A 23146-nucleotide genomic window follows, 5' to 3' on the forward strand; every position below is an offset into this window, starting at 1 on the left:
TCCTATTCCAACTGCTCTGTGCACTCAACAGTTGCATGGCAGTATTCTGGGCAAAATTCATGTTGGACAATTGCTTAGGAGCATACTACCCTGTAGCAGATTTCGGGCTCGTAAAATTGTTATGGACTGGGTCAAGCATCGAAAAGTGCAGCGGGGTGATGGCATCTGCTGGCAAAAAAAACAATGTGGAGGTCGAGTGGGATTAGTGAGGGTTTTGCTGTCTACCAGTGTCCGGAGAGCAAATGTGCAAGTGAGGGAGGTACAGATATGATACTGTTGACGCGGCTCAGTCTCTATAATTGCCTCCACCACAAAGTATTCTCCAACTCTGGCATTTTGTCTAAATCGTGAGCTTTGCCCGCTACCCAATCAATCGCTTATCTTTCTTTTTCTTCGCGTGAACCTGAACCGTGATGCAAATCTTCACTTGAAGCTGCGAGGTGTCGCTGTCCACGAGGTGATGCGGGGCTACTAATGATGTAATCCAACTTGGCAGTTCAGCCCAGTTTCAACGAACAAAGTGCAAACACAGTTCTGATGTACCCCAGCTATGATGCACAGGGGACGAGATCGTGGTATCTGATACTGAGCATTAATCAACTACTACATTTCCTCGCTACCGATCCTATGCAACGCGGTCGTACATTCCAATCATCTCGTAAGTAGGATACCACGCTTCCACAACATCATGCTTGGAGTTGAATGACATCGCTTGGAAATCTGGAGCGTGGTTGTTGCTGTCCATCCTCCAGATTCCCTCTTCAACGATGGCCTTAATCACAAGGCATCTGGGATTGCCTGCGAAGTCTCGCTCCTGGTTGGCCGCTCCCACATCGATCTGCAGTTTCCACCGCAGAGCTGGTTGAGTGCCGTTGCTGTTGAGAGGCCACGAGCTCATTTCCACGACGAAGCTGCTTGGTGACATGAGCTTACCGCGGTAGTCCCCGTAGCTATGCGCGCCAAGGGGAATGGAGCTGGAGAGGCCACTTGGGAAATGACTGAAGATTCGTTGCCGGCTATCCAGCACTAACGTCATCCCAGACGGGTTACTTGGCGCGGCCATGCGTGTCTTCCCCTATGGACGTCACCACGAACGTTCCAGTCCGAGTAAATTTCCAGTGACTGCCCGTCCACCGGTCTGATGTTGACACGGGCCATCTCGCGCATGAACGTCAGCAAACAACCAATCGAGACGTTGGTCGCAGAGGAGCCTCGGATCGGCGTCAGCAACGAGCGATGCCCGTTGAAAACCCACGAACCGTCAAACATCGACGCCTGACTCTCATCTCTCTGCGCCAAATTGTTGCGACTTGGCGTCAGGTTGGCCTGCTGTAGAAGGAACTGCGCTCGAAGTTGCGCCACGAACTCATGCATGCCGAACATAGTGCTGGAGGACAGAACATTCAACACAACGGACCGCAGCGGCTTCAGGTGGTCATACTTAAACACGACCGTCGTGATCTCTTCACATAGGAGAGATAGCGATGTAGACGACGAAGCAGACAGATCTTCGCTCCAACCGATGAAGCGATCCACCAGCTTGCACATCAGTGTGACGGCTTCCACGTATCCAACTCGCAGTCGGCGTTTGTCCAGCAGTGCTGCGCTGTACGACCGGAGGAAGCGTTGGTACAGGTCCAAGTTCGCGCTGTCTAGCGCCAACCACGCAGCCAGGTTACCACAGATACCCACTAGGCGTTTGAGTGGTCCGGGTGCGCCTTCCGCACTCGCAACTTCGTCGTCAAGTCTGCCTCCATCTCTACTGGCGCGAGCGAGTGGCTCGAGGAAAGCCCACGAAAGTGGCGGCCCTGCTTGTGGCTGAACGTCTTTCTCGTCGTCGCTCTCCCCCAAAACTTTACCAGCTACCGAGCGATAGCCTGCAGTTTGATCTCTGAAAAGCAAGCTCAGCTGCTCCAAGAACGGTTGAAACGACGAGGCATTCATGTAGCGCAGAAAGTAGTAAAGGATGGCGAGTTGCTTCGAGGACGTCATGACGTCCGGGTGGCGGCACTCCCACAGCTTCCGGTCCTGCCAGAGTGCCTCTGCTTGAACCTCTGCTACCTGTTGCACCCGGGAAGCTGGTGGCCTGTGCTCAATAGCGACTGAATCGTGCGTATTGGCGCTGTGCGTTTCGACGTCCGCATTGACGCTGTGCTGGGTCCCCACCGCCGCACGCAGCGCCTCCAGGGCCTCGCGCTCCGCCCGCACCTCGCTCGGAGCTCGGCGATAGGACACAACCATAAACTCGGACGAAGAAACGAGACCCACGACGCGCAACTGTGACTGGACGCGCTGGAAGACGTAGACCCGCAGCGCGTGCTTCGTGAAGCGCTGCGCCTTGGTGGCGGCGCTTTCCCACTCGTAGTACCATCGCGCGCCAGGATTGATCTGGAAGAGGCTGCTGTGCTGAAAGAGGGGGAGGCGCAGGTCAGAAATGCACTACTACACCCCCACACAGTGCTGACAGAGGGAGGAGATCGGTCGCACGTACATCGGCACCAGCAGCGTCGCGCACCACGGCGCCTTCGATCCACGTGCCCTTGGGGGTCTGCTCCGTCTGGATGGAGCTCACGACGTCGTCGTAGTCGATCGTGGCGTTCAGCGCCAGGAAGTTGGTTTGGGCCTCCTCAAAGTGCGCGTACACCAGCAGACTGCTGGGGTTGGCCGTGGACACCGTCGGCGGCGTGTCGGCCTGTTGCTGCTGTGCGGGGCTGACGAGCTGCACGCGCACGCAGAGCGACGAGCCGCAGTAGCTGCGGTTGAGGTGCTCAGGGCAGCAGTGCGGGAAGCAGCGCAGGATCTGGCAGGCAGGCAGGACGGCGCACGCGCGCCAAGCAGTAGAACCAAAGGGCGTCAGACTACATGGTGTACTGCATTTTGGTGTGGGTGACTGGCCAGCTAGCAGCTCGATGGCTAGCAGCCAGGTGCAGTGCGTGGCAGCCAGAGGTGGCGCACCTTGGTCTTCTTGGTGCGATTGGTCCTGCGACAGCAAGCAGCATGGACATTGCAGGCGGACTTCAGTACTCGAGGACCCTTTTCCCCTCGCCCCTCTCCCAGGATTATTTAGGTAGGGGGCTATCAGAATGCGAGTGCATACCGTTTGTACTCGCCCAGGAACAGCGCCGAGTGGCGGCAGCCCCGCCGCTCGAAGTGGCAGGCGACGGCGCTCATGGCCGGCGGCGTAGAGCAAGAAATCTTGCTCTACCCGACAAAACGGCGACTGGCCCGCGCAGCGGCGTGGGCGTCCGCCAGAGTTGGGGCCATCTTTTTATGACTAGCCACAACCCCTTCAGCGAGGATGCGCGAATCGGTCCTTCTTCGGCGCGCCGATTGGTCCTCAGGAGCAGTCGCTGGCTTCACGTCGCGTACACTCGTTTCAGTGTCCTTCAGCCGCTCCGATTGGTCCCCCCGACGTGATACTCGGGCAGGATTGGCGGATTACCGCTGCCAATTTTCGCGATAAAAAGCTGACACAGTGACGAAAACCCCGGTTGTCGGACGTGGCGTTACGAACGTGTGTCGGTTACGTGTTTGAAACTGTTTCGAGCTGGCAAGCTGCTTCAACGCGCTGTGAAGCGGCTGCGCTGGGAAAATTCGGTTCATTAACTTTGAAGCGGCTGCGCTGGGACCCCACTTTCCGGGTGTGCGTGGCTCCAACGAGCTGCACCCGCCTATTCGCCCATGGGTATCGAAAGGCTCAGCAGCAGCGAATGGTGCACTGCTTTATAATTTGCATTGTAGTGGAGTTTGTGCATCCTTTCTCATACACCGAGTTCGAGTTGTGGTCGACTGGATTGAGACTGAAGAGCTGCGGGCCGACCGCAACTGCGCTGCAAGCAGCTCGGTCCGTGCCATAGTGTTACGAACCTCCCAGAAGCAGTTACGAACCGTCTGTGCTCGGCCCCCGCAGGGGTGGTCTCGGAGTATCTTACTTGCGCGGCCTGAGCACTACGAGGTTCCTCGGCGACGGGAGTTCATCCAGGCGAGTGCACTAAATAGCACCTGCCACGTGGTGTGTCCGCCATGGCCAGAGACGTGGCACAATAAAGTCAAGGCCAGTTGACAGCACCAGGGAGACGCTCAGCTTTTCGTTAGTCGCATGAGAATGCGTTGACTGCGCTCTCGCCGTTGGGAACGGAATCTCTCAGAGACGCGCGGGAGGTAACGACGGTGTCTACTGCTCCAAGATGCTGTGTGCTGTTGCTGAGCGTTTCGCTTAGGTGCGGATTGAAACAGGATGCTGGCGAGTTTGGTGAATGCGGGTTGCTGAAGCGAACAAGTAGGTACTGTGTGAGGGAAAAGAAGAAACTACAACGGTGCGGCGTCTCGACATCGGAGGTACTTCTACGTGCAGCGGAGCTGGCGATAGCTACACTAGTAGTGCATCGCAGTACAGTGCACCGTGCCTTGTATCCGCGGTTTGGTTAGTTCCCATGTCGATATCTACAGTATTTCCTGCGTCTGACTCGCCGCAACCCCGTTATGTCGTTTCGTTTCGTTTCGTTTCGTTTCTCAGTGAGGTACGTTGATGTCACTTAGTTCTAGCTAACGACGTCCTATGTCCGTACCAGCAGAAGCCTCTTTATCTTCCGTTGCCTACCAAAACTCTAGCCGTAGCACCTGGCCCAGCCTAGAGTTGCGCTATGATTTACACCGTGGCATTCGCGGGTTCCGAAGATCCCTCAGTTAAGGTTCGGGCTATCCAATGCCCCACGTCATTCTGGGTATGAGCTGCAGCAGCTTTCCACTGGGGGTTGAGGATCTCCTACGTGTATGGCGCTCGTTGTGCGCTAATTTTCGAATCCACCGCAATCTTCGCAAGGGTGTCAGCCATTTTGTTGTACGCTCTGAGATGATGTTGCCACGAGAGCACGCAAATAGATCTGCTATATCATACGCAGCGCTCTTTCTCGGCGTGGAACGAGATGCCATCAAGCCCGGACTTCGGCAATAGCGGGAAAAGTGTATGTGATTGACCGTCCATTCAGTGCGTGGGTCATTTCTCTGTTGACTGCTTACACGTGGAGCTCGTCTGTGCAGTTTTGTTGTTGTTGCGATGTAGTTGTTTGTGCTTTATTGGCAATGCGGAGTTCGTGCGGTACCAGTGATACCGTACTGACAAAAAAGCTCGGAACGCGAAGAAGAAGAAAAAAGCTTTGAGCTGACGGCGGCGGTGCGCAAGAATAGTGGTTGCATCCCTGCGCAATTTTGATTTTCTGACATCAAGTGTGTTAAATGCGTGGCTATCGATCATTGCGTGAGTGAACAACGGCATTAGCAACGGTTGGATGCTGGAGACCAAGCGCATTGATCACGTGATGGAATGGATGATTTTCACCAAATTGCTTTGGGGGTCATCGACTTCAAAAGTATACAGGTGAGTGCACACACACCCAGTCCCCAACATACTTGATATTCACCGTTTGCCATACCATCGTAAATGGAGATTGAACAAAAGATGTGGACCAAAGGTAAGTGCGATCGAATTTTGTATCTGTAAAGCCGAAACGATCAGATGAGGCTGATATTAATTTCGACGGGGGTATGGCGTAGATGGCGTGTTGTGATCAATACAAACCTGAATATGACGCAACAGTTGGCGATGAAATCTGACCAAAATGGGTATCTTAAAATACAGTACAGCTCGCAGGGCAAATGTTTGTTGATATTCGCACAACATAGTGTACTCCACTGACATGTTGGTCCGTATTACTAGACACTAACTAACATGTTAGTTCAAAACTATACATGTTAGTGCCTGTTAGTATTGTATAGTAAGAACAATAAGTAATGTATTGATTAAAGTAGTCTGCGAAGCAGGATTTTTACTTAGGCAGTGAGTCTCCACGTAGTTCTGCGCGCCAATGCCCTCCTGGAACTCTGATGTAAGTTGGCCATGCCCCTTGGTTTTCCTCTCTTTCAAAAGCTGCGATCATCTGTGCAGGCAAATTACGAGCGGGCTCCCAAGTCAGGTCTTGTCGCGTTGGGCCCGAAGAGTGTTTGTCGTTGAAGTGGGTGCGAGTGTTGGTCCTGTCGAGAAGCGCGGTAGTTGTGGTCGATGTGCGGGGTAGACGGTTTATTTAATACTGAATTGCTACTGCTAGCCTAACATGCATGCCTCGCTGTGCTCCTACGCGAGCACAGGGCTCTCTTTGCGTATTTCTGGGGTTTTCCTTGACTATGTACTACCCTGCGTCTTTTTGTTTTCTTTTCATTTCTTTTCTACTAAATGCATGTTCCATGTTTCTTTTTCATGTTTTTCCTACAAAATGCATGTTCACTGTGACGGCTGACCCTCTCGGGTAGCTGCCACAGGAACTTCAAGCCTCTGACCGCTAGCAAGCAAGCCAGAGCCTTTGCGCCGCATCGCTCTGGCTTGCTTGCTCAGCAGGCCAGAGGTGGGCCTGACATCTCCCCCTGGTTGACTTCGCGTTGGCGGAGTCGATACCCATCCAGGAGTTGACGCCAATGCAAAACGTGCTTGATCTGCGCTTCGCTTTCCCAGGTTGCCTCATGCTCCGGCAACCCATGCCACTTCACGAGCCATTGACGTTTGCGACGTCTAGTTCGTTTCAAGAGCAGCTTCTCCACAATGTAGAGTTCTTCTCCAGTGTCCTCGTCCAAGATTAGAGGTACAGCCTTCGGAATCGGTGTATTCGGAAAATCCTCACTGTTTGTTTGGTAATGGGTCAGTAACTCCACGTTGAATGTCGGATTAAGACGTTTCATCGTGCGCGGAAGTATCAACTTCGCCACGTTGTCGTTCACCATACGTTCAATCACGAACGGTCCAACCTTCTTAGCCGCTAATTTCGCTTTCTTCAATTCCGTGTTCTTGTTTACGGTTTTCAGCGGTAAGTTCTTCGTGTCGAGCAGCACTAAGTCACCTCTTTTAAAGACAACTTGTCTGCGCTTGCGATCGTAGTACTCCTTTTGTCTTGCTTGAGCTTCTTCCAAATTCTTCTGAGCACGTTCTACGATTTCCTGTCGCTCCTTCGCAAAGTTCTTCGCGAACTCCGCGAGCGTCACATCATTCTCCGATTGCAGCAGGTCTTTCATCTCCTCTGCCACAATGTTTGACACCTTACGTCCTGTGTCAAGTTCGAATGGCGCGAACTTCGTAGACGCGTTGACGAGGGTCGAATGCGCATATTCGATAGTCCCTAGGTGCTTAACCCAATCGTCACCGTGATACGAGATCATACATCTCAATGCATCTTCGAGCACGAGGTTCTGGCGCTCTGTCTGGCCATCTGCCTGAGCTCGGTGCGCAGTTGTCATGCTGAGTTTGATACCCATCAACTTCATCAATGACTTCCAAAAGTCCGAGATGAACTTCGAGTCGCGATCACTGATGATGACCTTCGGCAATCCGTGATGCCGAACAACTGCATCAAAGAACACTTTAGCCGTGTCCTTCGCGTCAGCTGTCGAATACGTTGGTGCATACTTCGCCCGCTTGGACAACTTGTCCACTGCAACTAGTATTGCATCAAACCCTTCCGACACTGGCAAACCCGTGATGAAATCCATTGACACCACTTCCCAGCATTCTTTTGGCACTGGTATCGGCATCAGTAGTCCTTTCTTCTTCTGGCTACTGGACTTCCATCGTGCACAAGTCTCACATGTGCGAACGTATTTCTTTACGTCGCGGTCCATAGTCGGCCAGTAGTACCATTGCGCTGCTTTCAGGTACGTACGTCGACTTCCAGGATGCGCGGACGTCTTTCCATCATGAAATTCGATCATGACATTTGTGCGAAGCTCTTTTACCTTCGGCACACAAAGTCGGTAGACAGTTTCGCCTTTCGTCTGTTTGAAAAACAGAAGCCCATTGTGCTTGACGAACTTCTCCTTTCCTGCTCCATTAGACCACTGTTGCTTGAAAGCAGGGTCTGATTCGTATCCTTCCTGAAACGCTCTTTTCGTCTCAGGGGCCAAGTGCGGACTTACAAAATGATAGTCGACGTTGTTGACTTGCTGCTGTGCTACGCCAATCGGGCGACCCTCTCCCCGTAAGTTGACATCGTCGAGTAACAGGTGAGTATCATCCGTTGACAAGTTGCGCAACACTGCAGACTTAATACGGTGGTCATGAACTGGTGCGGCATTCTTCGCGCATTCGTCGTCGCAGTCATGAACCGTATACGTCACATCCGGAAGAGGTGCTTCTTTCTCCTCTTCGTCTTCCAGTCCATCCGGTGGAGGCCGTGAGAGCGCATCCGCTACAACGTTCATCTTACCTCGCACATGATGCAAAGTAAACGTGTATTGCGAAAAGTGCGTCAAAAAGCGAGCCATCTTTGGTGACACTCGTGGGTGATGCAACATCCACGAACACGCTGCGTTATCCGTGTAGACGTCGAATGGGCGTCCATGCAGATAGTGTCTCCACTTCTCCGTAGCCACTTTGATAGCTAGTAGCTCCTTCTCATGCGTAGGCCATCCACGCTCATGTTTATCCAACTTCTTCGAATAGAAGGCAATCGGATGATCTGCTCCGTCATACTTCTGTGACAGAACTCCACCAATACAATGTCCTGACGCGTCCGTCGTCACGATAAACGGTCGCTCAAAGTCCGGCAACTTCAGCGTAGGCGCTTGCTGAAGTGCGAGCTTGAGATGCAAATACGCGTCCTCCACAGGCTTCGTCCAATTCCATGGCGCATCTCCCTTCGTCAAATCCCTCAACGGACGAGCAATCTCGGCAAAATCACAGATAAATCTGCGATAATATCCTGCCAAACCCAAGAAACTCAACAACTCCTTTCGATTCGTCGGAGTCGGATACTTGGCTATCGCTTCCGTTTTACGCGGGTCAACGCTTACTCCTGCCTGCGAGACAACATGTCCTAGGAAAGCCACTTCGGACTGACCAAACGAACACTTTGCCATGTGCGCAAAAAGCTTCTCGCGACGCAATACCATACAAACTGCACGCAGATGCTCCACATGCTCCTCCATACTCTTCGAGAAGACGCAGATGTCATCGAGATACACGACGACAAATTCGTACTTGTCGAACAGCTTGTGCATGAGCCTGGACCATGTCCCTGGCATTCCAGCCACTCCCATGGGCGCTACACACCACTGATACGTTTCCTTGTGTGTTCGAAACGCAGTGTACGGACGACTTGACTTCACCACCAGCATTTGATGATATCCCTGCGCAAGGTCGATCAACGTGTAGATGACACAACCTACCATCTTATCGAACAACTCCTCGATTAATGGCAACGGGATCTTGGCAATGACACTCGCGTTGTTGAGATAGCGGTAGTCGAACACCCAACGCAACGGAATCTTCAAATTGCCGCTACGTAACCATTCAGCCCTTTTCGGCATTTGACCTGTGACTGGGTCCTTCTTCGGGATAGCGAAGATGTTCGAAACCCACGGCGAGTTCGACACTTCAATCCATCCTTTCTTCAACTTGTCTTGACAAATTCTTCGAAAGCATCCTGTTCCATCTTCGACATGCGGAACGGTGCACGAGAGCTTGGCTGAGCCCCCTTCTTCAACGTCACTTCAAAGTTGACTTCACGCATCGGAGGCAATCCGTCTGGTAATTGCTCCGGAAACACACCCTTGAACTCCTTACCGACTACGTTGAAGATCGGTTCTGGAATTCCTTCCATTTCGGGCACAAGTTGTATCTTTACCCGAAACACCTGCTCATACTCGCCTTCCTTCAAGTTGTGCGAGAACGACGGTGCATCGACGTCGATGAATTGCATCCGGTCAGGTATGACAACCTCCTCCTTTGCCAATCCACTTGAGGGTTGTAGTCCTTAAACCACGGTTTCCCCCAAAATGACGTCGTGCGACTCCGGCAACTTCCATTCCACGAACTCGATCGCTGGAAAGAAGTACCCATCCATGCTCACTGGCGATTCCACGTGTTTGACATCCGTCGCCGGTGTTAACGTGCCATCAAAGCGCTGAGCTTGAAGTCGTCTTGACAGAAGCACATTACTAGCCAAACCTGGCATAATCATGTTCGTGCTTGCACCCGTGTCCAACAGAATTCGGACATCTCTGCCATTGATGCGACCCTTCCTGATGAAAAGGTTACTCGTACGTTCGGACTTCACTGCGTTCACCTTCAAGGTCTCCGTTGTACTTGTTGGTTGCGATCCTTGCTGAACCAACTTCACTGGCTGCTTCTCATGCAACTCAGCTTCCTGCTCTGGCGGCGATCCGCACACACCAGACTCCAATTCCGGTTGCATCGCATGCAAACTCGGTTCTTCAACTGGCTGTAGTCCACACGAGCCAGCATCTTCCGTCATTTCTGACGCTGCAGTGACAGTCTCTTCCACTTGTACACGTGCCTTGTCCATGAATGCCTGTAACTCATCCGCTTGTTCCTGGATGTCAGCCACACTCATAGTCACGCGATCCATGACGACAGTATCCACCTGTTCGTCATCCTCGAGACCATGTTCATCCTCGGCTTACGCCCTTGATTACTGCCCGAGTTGTTGTACTTCGGCGCATTCCGCTTAGCCATTTGCGTCTGCTGCGGCTGTATCGGACATTGACGAGCCCGATGGGCGCTACTCCCGCACCGGAAACACAGGTTTCGGTGCATACATTCCTCCTTCGACGGTACCCTTACGTTGTCGATCTCCATCGGCACTGGTCCATCGTTGTTGCTCTTCGATCGTCTGTTGTCGTACGATCGGTACCTCGGTCTGTCGCGTGCTCCATCCGAGCGTCCACGATGCGCGTGAGACCGGTCATAGTCGAGCGCTACGGTAATAGCGTCGGTCAACGTTGCACTCCTGCGATACTGGACTTCCTCCCGAATACTTGACGGCAGACCACGCAAGAAATACATGATCTTGTCCAGTTCGCTCATCTCCTTGACTTGCGTAATCAAGTGCCTGAACTTGCTGATATAATCGGGCAAGTCTCGACACTGACGCTCCTTCAAGTCATTCATCTGGTCCCGAAGACGTTCTTGAAGATCCGGAGGCACGAACTCTTCCTCCAGCTTCAAAAAGAAGTCTTCCACACTCTTCACATCGTCCTTCTTGACGATGTACCACTGCGCGGCTCCATACTTCAGCGATCCTGCTAACACAGCCAAAATGCGTCCACTCAAATTACTATCCTTCCAGTCTATGCCCTTAGCTAAAAAGTACTGCTCCACCTGCTCCCGGTATAGTTGGAACGATTCCTTGAGCGTCCCCCCGTAGCTGGGCATTTTTATCCCATCCAGCTTTATTTGCGACAGCTGCCTTGACTTGCGCAGCTCGTCGATCAATTCTGTCTGCTTCTCCATGGCCGCCAACATACTATGCATTAGTTGGGCCGGATCCGCCATCTTGAACACGCGAAGACTTCGTACTTTGTGTGTTCACCCTTGAAACTTGATACCGGTGGGAGCAATCTACTTTTAGGGGCACTGACTAAAAGAAGTAAAAGAGAAAACCTGTTAAAGAAAATAGCCTGTGCTACTTCCTAAAATTGGCCGAGTTATGCGCTATGGGAGGTCTTGGACTTCTTCGATGCCTTTGAAGAGGTCGATGACACGTGAGAGGTCGATGACGCGTGAGAGGTCGATGACGCGTGAGAGGTCGAGCGGTGACGGTTGTCGTCCTGGTCTTCGCTTCGCCAAATTTTGCTGTGCCGGGCTACCAAGAACAAAACTGACTAACCGGCTTCGAGACTTATAGTGCTCGATTTATGTGCGGTGCAGTCTTTTGAGAACAGTAGCTACTTTGGCAAATGGGCTGTCACCGGGGCCAGATGCAAAACAAATTTGCACCACGGCTGCCCTCCAGTTATTTCCCACGGTCAGCGTACAATAATAGGTTGCCCTATTAATGTACCAAAGTCTCCCCAACAGCTGGGTTGGTCACGCTGACGTGACACTTACACCTCAAGCTGAAAAAGCCTCCCCTTGAGTGCCGTGCAGCAGCGAGCCTTCCCCCCGCAAGTGCTACCAGATGTCGCGTTGGGCCCGAAGAGTGTTTGTCGTTGAAGTGGGTGCGAGTGTTGGTCCTGTCGAGAAGCGCGGTAGTTGTGGTCGATGTGCGGGGTAGACGGTTTATTTAATACTGAATTGCTACTGCTAGCCTAACATGCATGCCTCGCTGTGCTCCTACGCGAGCACAGGGCTCTCTTTGCGTATTTCTGGGGTTTTCCTTGACTATGTACTACCCTGCGTCTTTTTGTTTTCTTTTCATTTCTTTTCTACTAAATGCATGTTCCATGTTTCTTTTTCATGTTTTTCCTACAAAATGCATGTTCACTGTGACGGCTGACCCTCTCGGGTAGCTGCCACAGGAACTTCAAGCCTCTGACCGCTAGCAAGCAAGCCAGAGCCTTTGCGCCGCATCGCTCTGGCTTGCTTGCTCAGCAGGCCAGAGGTGGGCCTGACAGGTCTTCCCAACCTACCCATTCAACTAAATGGAGTGGATGGTGACTACGCACATTAATGCGCTCTGCTTGATACATAAGACGTATTTTAGGACCTATCCAAAGCGCGTGCCATGAATAGCAATGGTGCACGAGGAATTCAGGACGAAAAATTATTATGGTAACCACCCAATCTATGATTCAACTTAACGTGAGGAGGAATCGTGAGCCATATTTGCTTTTGCAATGTCTCTCAGTCTTGGATAATTTTTTATAAGTTGAGACCATAAGATAACTTAAGTGGTTCATTATAGGAAAACACTCCAACGTTTTTAATAAAAAACACCCATGTCAGGGCCAAAATTCTGTACTTTAGCGACAATTTGGCTAACAGCTCACTAGCTAGCGTGTTACTAAAATGACTTCGATTTTGTACGCTATTAGATGCGGCAAAGGAGACTACAAGCTCACTTTCAAGTTTTCTAGTCGTCGAGTTCACGCTTATCTCTCTAACTTCTACTGACATGTTAGCTCAAAATACTAGACACTAACTAACAGTTAGCTAACATGTATAGTAACTAACATGTTAGTGTTGGGGAGTACACCAGCACAGCAGTATGGAAATTCAATCTAGTTGGCCTCCACCAACGTCAAGTAACAGCACATTATGCGCTGGGGGTTAACTACGAAGAACTACAGTACTTAATTAAGATGCTTTGGGCTACTATACACGAATGCGGTCAACTCAGCGGCATTCGCGATGCAAAATTGAACTGGCAGATTGAGATTTTGTGGAGCACAGCACAGTAGTTTCAGACTTGAACACACAGTAGTTTCACAACGGACGCATGGCGCCCACTGGTAAGGGTCGCCATGCCAGCGGTCGCAGGGGCAACGACCAAGTAGGAGCTGTAGGAGAGGCAACTTTCTAATACACACTATCGCTTTTGCATTCAACAGCACAAAAGACCACAGATTTGCAATACATGCGCTCAAGTCTGTCAAACTACTTTGAAATAGTATATTACTGAGGTTTGCTCGACTGTGCTAGCCTAGTACTGGGTACCAGACCGCGTCCGTCCCTGTGCGTGCATGATCTACAAGCAGACCTCCATAAAACACAGGCAAGCACAGCCAGGGATCACTCGATATTAGGATGATATAATCTACTCATCATTCACAATGACTACCGATCCATAACTGTTCCAACCGCTCAGATAGCTGTGTTCTTTTTACTTAAGAAAATGCATTTATTTGCAGTTAGTTCGATGGCCGCCTAAGACCAGTTCCACCGGTAGAGGTAAACGTGGACTAAAAGTTATATCTCCCCTCAGAATACAATAACACCCTGGCACTGGTCTGGGAGAACGTGGAGTATATACGTATATGCCAACGGGGTAAAAATCGCGGACCCCGGAGCCAAATATGGCAGCGGGGATCCCCTTGCGGCGTAGGACAATGGTAAAGGGTAGCCAAGAGGGCTCCGAGGAACCTCGTCAACACCGAGAAGCTGCCAATTTGTCAGCTCGAGTTAGTTCAGTGTGCATGTTGGATTTCCAGGAGCCGAAAATCACGCACCGCCACCACCCACCTTGCCGAAAGATATTTTGCTGCTGAAGTAACATACCCTCATAAATAAAACCACGGCCTCCGCATATCACCGTCATACCTCCGGCGAAATTAATACCGGCCTCGTCTGATCATCTCGGTAATATACAGATGCAGCACATCGATTGAACCCAGTTTTCGTTCCACATCCATAACGATGCCTATTTATTCAATCGATAAATAGCTAATATCGATTAATAGCGTTGAAAATATCTTCTCAACTCGATAAGTATCTACTGACAGATCTGTATACTTATGAACACGATCCACACCAGCGAAAACGGCACGCGTCAGCAAATTTGCAAGCATCGATCATTCCGTCACGCCAAATGGCTGTGTTACGGACACCAACATCCAGATATCACGGATGCCGTTTTTCGCTCACGCAATGATCGATAGCCACGCATTTAACACACTTGATGTCAGAAAATCAAGATTGCGCAGGGATGCAACCACTATTCTTGCGCACCGCCGCCGTCAGCTCAAAGCTTTTTTCTTCTTCTTCGCGTTCCGAGCTTTTTTGTCAGTACGGTATCACTGGTACCGCACGAACTCCGCATTGCCAATAAAGCACAAACAACTACATCGCAACAACAACAAAACTGCACAGACGAGCTCCACGTGTAAGCAGTCAACAGAGAAATGACCCACGCACTGAATGGACGGTCAATCACATACACTTTTCCCGCTATTGCCGAAGTCCGGGCTTGATGGCATCTCGTTCCACGCCGAGAAAGAGCGCTGCGTATGATATAGCAGATCTATTTGCGTGCTCTCGTGGCAACATCATCTCAGAGCGTACAACAAAATGGCTGACACCCTTGCGAAGATTGCGGTGGATTCGAAAATTAGCGCACAACGAGCGCCATACACGTAGGAGATCCTCAACCCCCAGTGGAAAGCTGCTGCAGCTCATACCCAGAATGACGTGGGGCATTGGATAGCCCGAACCTTAACTGAGGGATCTTCGGAACCCGCGAATGCCACGGTGTAAATCATAGCGCAACTCTAGGCTGGGCCAGGTGCTACGGCTAGAGTTTTGGTAGGCAACGGAAGATAAAGAGGCTTCTGCTGGTACGGACATAGGACGTCGTTAGCTAGAACTAAGTGACATCAACGTACCTCACTGAGAAACGAAACGAAACGAAACGAAACGACATAACGGGGTTGCGGCGAGTCAGACGCAGGAAATACTGTAGATATCGACATGGGAACTAACCAAACCGCGGATACAAGGCACGGTGCACTGTACTGCGATGCACTACTAGTGTAGCTATCGCCAGCTCCGCTGCACGTAGAAGTACCTCCGATGTCGAGACGCCGCACCGTTGTAGTTTCTTCTTTTCCCTCACACAGTACCTACTTGTTCGCTTCAGCAACCCGCATTCACCAAACTCGCCAGCATCCTGTTTCAATCCGCACCTAAGCGAAACACTCAGCAACAGCACACAGCATCTTGGAGCAGTAGACACCTTCGTTACCTCCCGCGCGTCTCTGAGAGATTCCGTTCCCAACGGCGAGAGCGCAGTCAACGCATTCTCATGCGACTAACGAAAAGCTGAGCGTCTCCCTGGTGCTGTCAACTGGCCTTGACTTTATTGTGCCACGTCTCTGGCCATGGCGGACACACCACGTGGCAGGTGCTATTTAGTGCACTCGCCTGGATGAACTCCCGTCGCCGAGGAACCTCGTAGTGCTCAGGCCGCGCAAGTAAGATACTCCGAGACCACCCCTGCGGGGGCCGAGCACAGACGGTTCGTAACTGCTTCTGGGAGGTTCGTAACACTATGGCACGGACCGAGCTGCTTGCAGCGCAGTTGCGGTCGGCCCGCAGCTCTTCAGTCTCAATCCAGTCGACCACAACTCGAACTCGGTGTATGAGAAAGGATGCACAAACTCCACTACAATGCAAATTATAAAGCAGTGCACCATTCGCTGCTGCTGAGCCTTTCGATACCCATGGGCGAATAGGCGGGTGCAGCTCGTTGGAGCCACGCACACCCGGAAAGTGGGGTCCCAGCGCAGCCGCTTCAAAGTTAATGAACCGAATTTTCCCAGCGCAGCCGCTTCACAGCGCGTTGAAGCAGCTTGCCAGCTCGAAACAGTTTCAAACACGTAACCGACACACGTTCGTAACGCCACGTCCGACAACCGGGGTTTTCGTCACTGTGTCAGCTTTTTATCGCGAAAATTGGCAGCGGTAATCCGCCAATCCTGCCCGAGTATCACGTCGGGGGGACCAATCGGAGCGGCTGAAGGACACTGAAACGAGTGTACGCGACGTGAAGCCAGCGACTGCTCCTGAGGACCAATCGGCGCGCCGAAGAAGGACCGATTCGCGCATCCTCGCTGAAGGGGTTGTGGCTAGTCATAAAAAGATGGCCCCAACTCTGGCGGACGCCCACGCCGCTGCGCGGGCCAGTCGCCGTTTTGTCGGGTAGAGCAAGATTTCTTGCTCTACGCCGCCGGCCATGAGCGCCGTCGCCTGCCACTTCGAGCGGCGGGGCTGCCGCCACTCGGCGCTGTTCCTGGGCGAGTACAAACGGTATGCACTCGCATTCTGATAGCCCCTACCTAAATAATCCTGGGAGAGGGGCGAGGGGAAAAGGGTCCTCGAGTACTGAAGTCCGCCTGCAATGTCCATGCTGCTTGCTGTCGCAGGACCAATCGCACCAAGAAGACCAAGGTGCGCCACCTCTGGCTGCCACGCACTGCACCTGGCTGCTAGCCATCGAGCTGCTAGCTGGCCAGTCACCCACACCAAAATGCAGTACACCATGTAGTCTGACGCCCTTTGGTTCTACTGCTTGGCGCGCGTGCGCCGTCCTGCCTGCCTGCCAGATCCTGCGCTGCTTCCCGCACTGCTGCCCTGAGCACCTCAACCGCAGCTACTGCGGCTCGTCGCTCTGCGTGCGCGTGCAGCTCGTCAGCCCCGCACAGCAGCAACAGGCCGACACGCCGCCGACGGTGTCCACGGCCAACCCCAGCAGTCTGCTGGTGTACGCGCACTTTGAGGAGGCCCAAACCAACTTCCTGGCGCTGAACGCCACGATCGACTACGACGACGTCGTGAGCTCCATCCAGACGGAGCAGACCCCCAAGGGCACGTGGATCGAAGGCGCCGTGGTGCGCGACGCTGCTGGTGCCGATGTACGTGCGACCGATCTCCTCCCTCTGTCAGCACTGTGTGGGGGTGTAGTAGTGCATTTCTGACCTGCGCCTCCCCCCTCTTTCAGCACAGCAGCCTCTTCCAGATCAATCCTGGCGCGCGATGGTACTACGAGTGGGAAAGCGCCGCCACCAAGGCGCAGCGCTTCACGAAGCACGCGCTGCGGGTCTACGTCTTCCAGCGCGTCCAGTCACAGTTGCGCGTCGTGGGTCTCGTTTCTTCGTCCGAGTTTATGGTTGTGTCCTATCGCCGAGCTCCGAGCGAGGTGCGGGCGGAGCGCGAGGCCCTGGAGGCGCTGCGTGCGGCGGTGGGGACCCAGCACAGCGTCAATGCGGACGTCGAAACGCACAGCGCCAATACGCACGATTCAGTCGCTATTGAGCACAGGCCACCAGCTTCCCGGGTGCAACAGGTAGCAGAGGTTCAAGCAGAGGCACTCTGGCAGGACCGGAAGCTGTGGGAGTGCCGCCACCCGGACGTCATGACGTCCTCGAAGCAACTCGCCATCCTTTACTACTTTCTGCGCTACATGAATGCCTCGTCGTTTCAACCGTTCTTGGAGCAGCTGAGCTTGCTTTTCAGAGATCAAACTGCAGGCTATCGCTCGGTAGCTGGTAAAGTTTTGGGGAGAGCGACGACGAGAAAGACGTTCAGCCACAAGCAGGGCCGCCACTTTCGTGGGCTTTCCTCGAGCCACTCGCTCGCGCCAGTAGAGATGGAGGCAGACTTGACGACGAAGTTGCGAGTGCGGAAGGCGCACCCGGACCACTCAAACGCCTAGTGGGTATCTGTGGTAACCTGGCTGCGTGGTTGGCGCTAGACAGCGCGAACTTGGACCTGTACCAACGCTTCCTCCGGTCGTACAGCGCAGCACTGCTGGACAAACGCCGACTGCGAGTTGGATACGTGGAAGCCGTCACACTGATGTGCAAGCTGGTGGATCGCTTCATCGGTTGGAGCGAAGATCTGTCTGCTTCGTCGTCTACATCGCTATCTCTCCTATGTGAAGAGATCACGACGGTCGTGTTTAAGTATGACCACCTGAAGCCGCTGCGGTCCGTTGTGTTGAATGTTCTGTCCTCCAGCACTATGTTCGGCATGCATGAGTTCGTGGCGCAACTTCGAGCGCAGTTCCTTCTACAGCAGGCCAACCTGACGCCAAGTCGCAACAATTTGGCGCAGAGAGATGAGAGTCAGGCGTCGATGTTTGACGGTTCGTGGGTTTTCAACGGGCATCGCTCGTTGCTGACGCCGATCCGAGGCTCCTCTGCGACCAACGTCTCGATTGGTTGTTTGCTGACGTTCATGCGCGAGATGGCCCGTGTCAACATCAGACCGGTGGACGGGCAGTCACTGGAAATTTACTCGGACTGGAACGTTCGTGGTGACGTCCATAGGGGGAAGACACGCATGGCCGCGCCAAGTAACCCGTCTGGGATGACGTTAGTGCTGGATAGCCGGCAACGAATCTTCAGTCATTTCCCAAGTGGCCTCTCCAGCTCCATTCCCCTTGGCGCGCATAGCTACGGGGACTACCGCGGTAAGCTCATGTCACCAAGCAGCTTCGTCGTGGAAATGAGCTCGTGGCCTCTCAACAGCAACGGCACTCAACCAGCTCTGCGGTGGAAACTGCAGATCGATGTGGGAGCGGCCAACCAGGAGCGAGACTTCGCAGGCAATCCCAGATGCCTTGTGATTAAGGCCATCGTTGAAGAGGGAATCTGGAGGATGGACAGCAACAACCACGCTCCAGATTTCCAAGCGATGTCATTCAACTCCAAGCATGATGTTGTGGAAGCGTGGTATCCTACTTACGAGATGATTGGAATGTACGACCGCGTTGCATAGGATCGGTAGCGAGGAAATGTAGTAGTTGATTAATGCTCAGTATCAGATACCACGATCTCGTCCCCTGTGCATCATAGCTGGGGTACATCAGAACTGTGTTTGCACTTTGTTCGTTGAAACTGGGCTGAACTGCCAAGTTGGATTACATCATTAGTAGCCCCGCATCACCTCGTGGACAGCGACACCTCGCAGCTTCAAGTGAAGATTTGCATCACGGTTCAGGTTCACGCGAAGAAAAAGAAAGATAAGCGATTGATTGGGTAGCGGGCAAAGCTCACGATTTAGACAAAATGCCAGAGTTGGAGAATACTTTGTGGTGGAGGCAATTATAGAGACTGAGCCGCGTCAACAGTATCATATCTGTACCTCCCTCACTTGCACATTTGCTCTCCGGACACTGGTAGACAGCAAAACCCTCACTAATCCCACTCGACCTCCACATTGTTTTTTTGCCAGCAGATGCCATCACCCCGCTGCACTTTTCGATGCTTGACCCAGTCCATAACAATTTTACGAGCCCGAAATCTGCTACAGGGTAGTATGCTCCTAAGCAATTGTCCAACATGAATTTTGCCCAGAATACTGCCATGCAACTGTTGAGTGCACAGAGCAGTTGGAATAGGAAGGGTATTCACTCGCATCCGCAAGAGCCTGCCACCCCATGCAACAAGGTCTTTTTCAGAGCAAATAAATTGACAGTTCGAAGAAGATTCGCCCAGCAGGAGGAATGACGTGGTACTCCCGTCCATCATGAAATAATCTTGCGCAGTCGTCGTATGTGTCAGGCAAAACTGAAATTGCATTATCCTGCGTGTTTTGACTCGACCCAGGCCTTGAACGCACTTCAAACATACCAAATATCATTCGAGCAGATGATAATCAAAGTCCAACTGGGCGTAGCTCTCCGGGTTCATCTTACAAATCGAAGAGAAAATGCTTACTCCTCCTCGTACGTGGCCACCGAATATTACCCCATCAAGCGCTGTCTACCACCGCGGATCACTCCATTGTGTTTGCGAAACAGCTAGTAACATCACGTGACGTCCAAAGAACAGCACTGTTTTCAACTGAAAAACTTGATCCAGGACGCGTGCATTGGCTGCCGCACGAAGATCATCCCGGTGTGATTGCCTCCTTTCTCGTCGAGCGGATACGCAGTAGTAACCCCAACATCCATATGCACGTGTGTATCGGGCCGCCGTCAATGGTGCTCGCGTAAATGTAGCTGCATCTGCGCATGCGTTGGCTGTCAGTAGCGATACGACAGCTACCGGCATCCGACGAATAAGCAAAAGTTCACGTTTGACAGGTTGAGCCTCCTTAACGTGCAACTGCGACGTCAATGGTTTTCAGCGAATAGAGTCGGGCTGTGTTTGTAGTCTGTAGCTCTGATCCGAAAGCTCAGTCACAACGTCAGTGAGGGATAAAGTGCCTGCGACGCCGTGCTTTCTTTATGAGCACCAATCGATAGTGATTCCCACGCGCAAGTGACAACTTGGCAGATATATCTATGCGCAGGTATGAGTCTGACCGCCTGGAACTTGTAGTATTGCTAAGTACTCGTAGTGGTGTTGTGCCAGCGTGCACTTGCTCCATCCGCGGATGTAGAACCTGAGCGGGTGCGTTACCCATGTAGCAGCACTTGAGCGCATTTCCCCTGCTGATCGAAGGGAGGCCTGCACGCGCACGTGCTGTTGGTAGATACCAGGATTTCACTTGGTCACCATGCTTTTGTGAAAGCGAGCTACTCTGTGTGAAGCCAGATGAGAACTGTTCACGGCGAAAAACAACCAGAATCTCCAGTCATTGTGATAATATACGATGCAATTACCATGCAGCACACCCCATGGCACTCATCGGTGGTTTCCTTCCTTGTCCGTGCATGGGGAGGTTCATTAAAACGGCATCAGTGACTGCGGCCCAGTCTGATGGTAAGCAATCATGTCATCTACCACAGGACAGAAATACGTATTCCTCCCACCCGAAAGCATAACATTTTTGCTTGGTGAAGTGTACATGTATCTGTATAACTCATCAAGATCATAAGCTCGCCATTTACCACCTCAGTGTGCTAAGGTGACCGTGACGTCGGACTTGCTGAGCTACAAAGGAGACTTCCACTGCTTCGTCGTGTTTTGAAGATTCTCAGCTCCTGGCCACAGCTTCACCTGGCAAAAAGCGCCGAGGTGGAGAATGTACGCAAGAAGCAACATAACGATATCGAAAGTATCGTCCAGCGTAATGCCGCAGCGGTGTCCTTGGTGTGCATTGTGCGTCTCGTATATGGCCTCGCTGCACACCATCTCCCAATAATCCAGAGCAACTATTATCGACTGACCTCGTCAGCAGTTCTCCAGAGCGCGAGTCTTGGGCAAGCTGCATTGATCTTCAGAACTGTGTTGAAATCCGGGCCCGCGACAAGCCAAGCACCTTAACCGTCCATCCACGCACAATTCAAAATTGGCAGGTGCCGGTAGCGTCACAATCAATCGAGGCAGCGGGGTCGACAGCCAAGACGATTGTCCTGTCAAGCGAAGTGACGAGCATTCACCGCGAAACAGTTTCATGTGCACAGCCACATGCCAGGTCAACTCCAAAAACTATGACACGCCAGCCCGCATGGAAGTCGTAACGTATCGAGCAGCAGCTGCTGCAGCAGACGTCACTCTTGTCCGCCAACGGAACTCGAAACATCAGGACTGAATACGCTGCGTCCACTCCTGCTGTATCGCTCATCTTCCTCAGGTGGAAATCGGCGGCGACAACCACCTATGTAGCCCAGTCGCAGATGCATTTCCCATATTTGACACCACGGCACCGACGAAATCTGCGACCGATTCACTCCTAGGAGAAGCAACGTCTCCCCACCCCGTTGCATTTGCTTGGCTTCACAGTGGCGCATTGGCAGCGTTACAAGCCACGAAAGACCTGGAATGCCGCCAGACCAGCGTGCAGCAAGCCAAAGAAGGAGCCTCGTCGCGCTATAATAGTCGTGCAGAGCCCAGTCACGTCCCCGTAAGGTGCGTCTTGCGTCGCGAGACGCTCGCCAGCTGGCTGCTCCTTGATATGTACAGCGACGTCCATTCTCTCGCGCCTTTGGCATTTCCGTCTTCCGTCATATGACTGCGCTGCTCGGCGATCGTTCAGCTGGTCGAATGGGAGGTCTCCCACCACGGGTTCGTAACCGATAGGGGTTTGTAACGCCTTTTTGGGGGGGGTTAACGGCGTTCTATTTGGTGTTAGGTTTTATCTATAGAAGCCTGATATGCAGTTAGACGAGCAATCAATGTGTTCGTCTGTCGGGTTAAAGCGGTAGTTGGTTTTCTCTGGAGGTGTCCAGCTGTTCTCCAAAGGTAAGCCTGAGGATTTTGCTCACGATCAGTCGGGAATATACAACTTACGGTCTCCTTACTCTTGGCGAGAAATTTTGCCACTGCAAGCGTTGACCGTACTGGCTTCACCTTTTGGACTGCGAAAAAACGATCCAAGGGATGTTCCCGCTCTGTGGGTGTGGAGCTCCTTGGATTTAGCTTCGTCCCAGTCTCCATGCTTTCAATTCGCAACAATACGTTGGTTGTCTCCTCCGTTCGTGCTATTGCATCAGTCCCCTGACGCAGAAGATATTCCACATCATCTTTGTGTGTGGTCTGTGGAGGAAAGCAGATACTTCCAGCCGCTTGTAGCACCCACACATTTTCTTCTTGTAGCTTGTATAGCAGCCATCCTCCTCCTTTCTGTAATTTCCTAATGTGGTATCGAAGCATCCACACGGTGAGCTCTGTAGGTTCTACTTCCTCATCCGTCGACATCATAATGCGGTGGCAGGTTTCGAGACAATAGCCTTGAATCCTAGTTTTGTGGTTGGCTTTCCATGCACTAGCGATTGCCATCACCTGAAACGTTCCTGCTGCACGTAAAACTGATGCTGTTTCCTTTATTGAGGTGTGTAGCTGGTCAAATACTTGTCGATTTCGGAGACGCCACAATAGTGTTGGAGTGAGAGTTGACCAAATTACCCACAGTGTCGCCATGGCTTCATCGTGTTGAGAAGTCCATCTGGTTATGCACTGCTGAGCAGTAGCGATAAAGTATTGTGTTATACTAGGAGCTTGTCGTGAGGCGAGAAAAGGTTGCAGGGAATTGCGGTCG

The 23146-nt window shown here is 52.2% G+C and overlaps 3 protein-coding genes across 3 annotated transcripts; 2 read left to right on the plus strand and 1 right to left on the minus strand.

The window, feature by feature from the left end:
- Positions 1 to 625: 625 nt before the first annotated feature.
- Positions 626 to 3171, minus strand: IUM83_18219 (uncharacterized protein; the record flags this gene model as incomplete). Its single annotated transcript, XM_067943205.1, has 5 exons — positions 626 to 1075; positions 1150 to 2406; positions 2492 to 2800; positions 2956 to 2980; positions 3098 to 3171. 5 exons carry the CDS (start codon positions 3169 to 3171, stop codon positions 626 to 628), a joined length of 2115 nt encoding a protein of 704 aa, XP_067785874.1.
- A 13280-nt stretch (positions 3172 to 16451) lies between these two features.
- On the plus strand, positions 16452 to 17930 carry IUM83_18220 (uncharacterized protein; the record flags this gene model as incomplete). The annotated part of the gene is made up of 4 exons (XM_067943206.1): positions 16452 to 16525; positions 16642 to 16666; positions 16822 to 17130; positions 17217 to 17930. 4 exons carry the CDS (start codon positions 16452 to 16454, stop codon positions 17928 to 17930), a joined length of 1122 nt encoding a protein of 373 aa, XP_067785907.1.
- Positions 17931 to 17980: 50 nt separating this feature from the next.
- On the plus strand, positions 17981 to 18997 carry IUM83_18221 (uncharacterized protein; the record flags this gene model as incomplete). The annotated part of the gene is made up of 1 exon (XM_067943207.1): positions 17981 to 18997. The coding sequence occupies one exon, from the start codon at positions 17981 to 17983 to the stop codon at positions 18995 to 18997; it is 1017 nt and encodes a 338-aa protein (XP_067785906.1).
- Between the last annotated feature and the right edge of the window lie 4149 nt (positions 18998 to 23146).

Source organism: Phytophthora cinnamomi (genome assembly GCF_018691715.1).
Source record: "Phytophthora cinnamomi strain GKB4 chromosome Unknown Contig73, whole genome shotgun sequence".
In the NCBI taxonomy this organism is placed as follows: Eukaryota; Oomycota; class Peronosporomycetes; order Peronosporales; family Peronosporaceae; genus Phytophthora; species Phytophthora cinnamomi.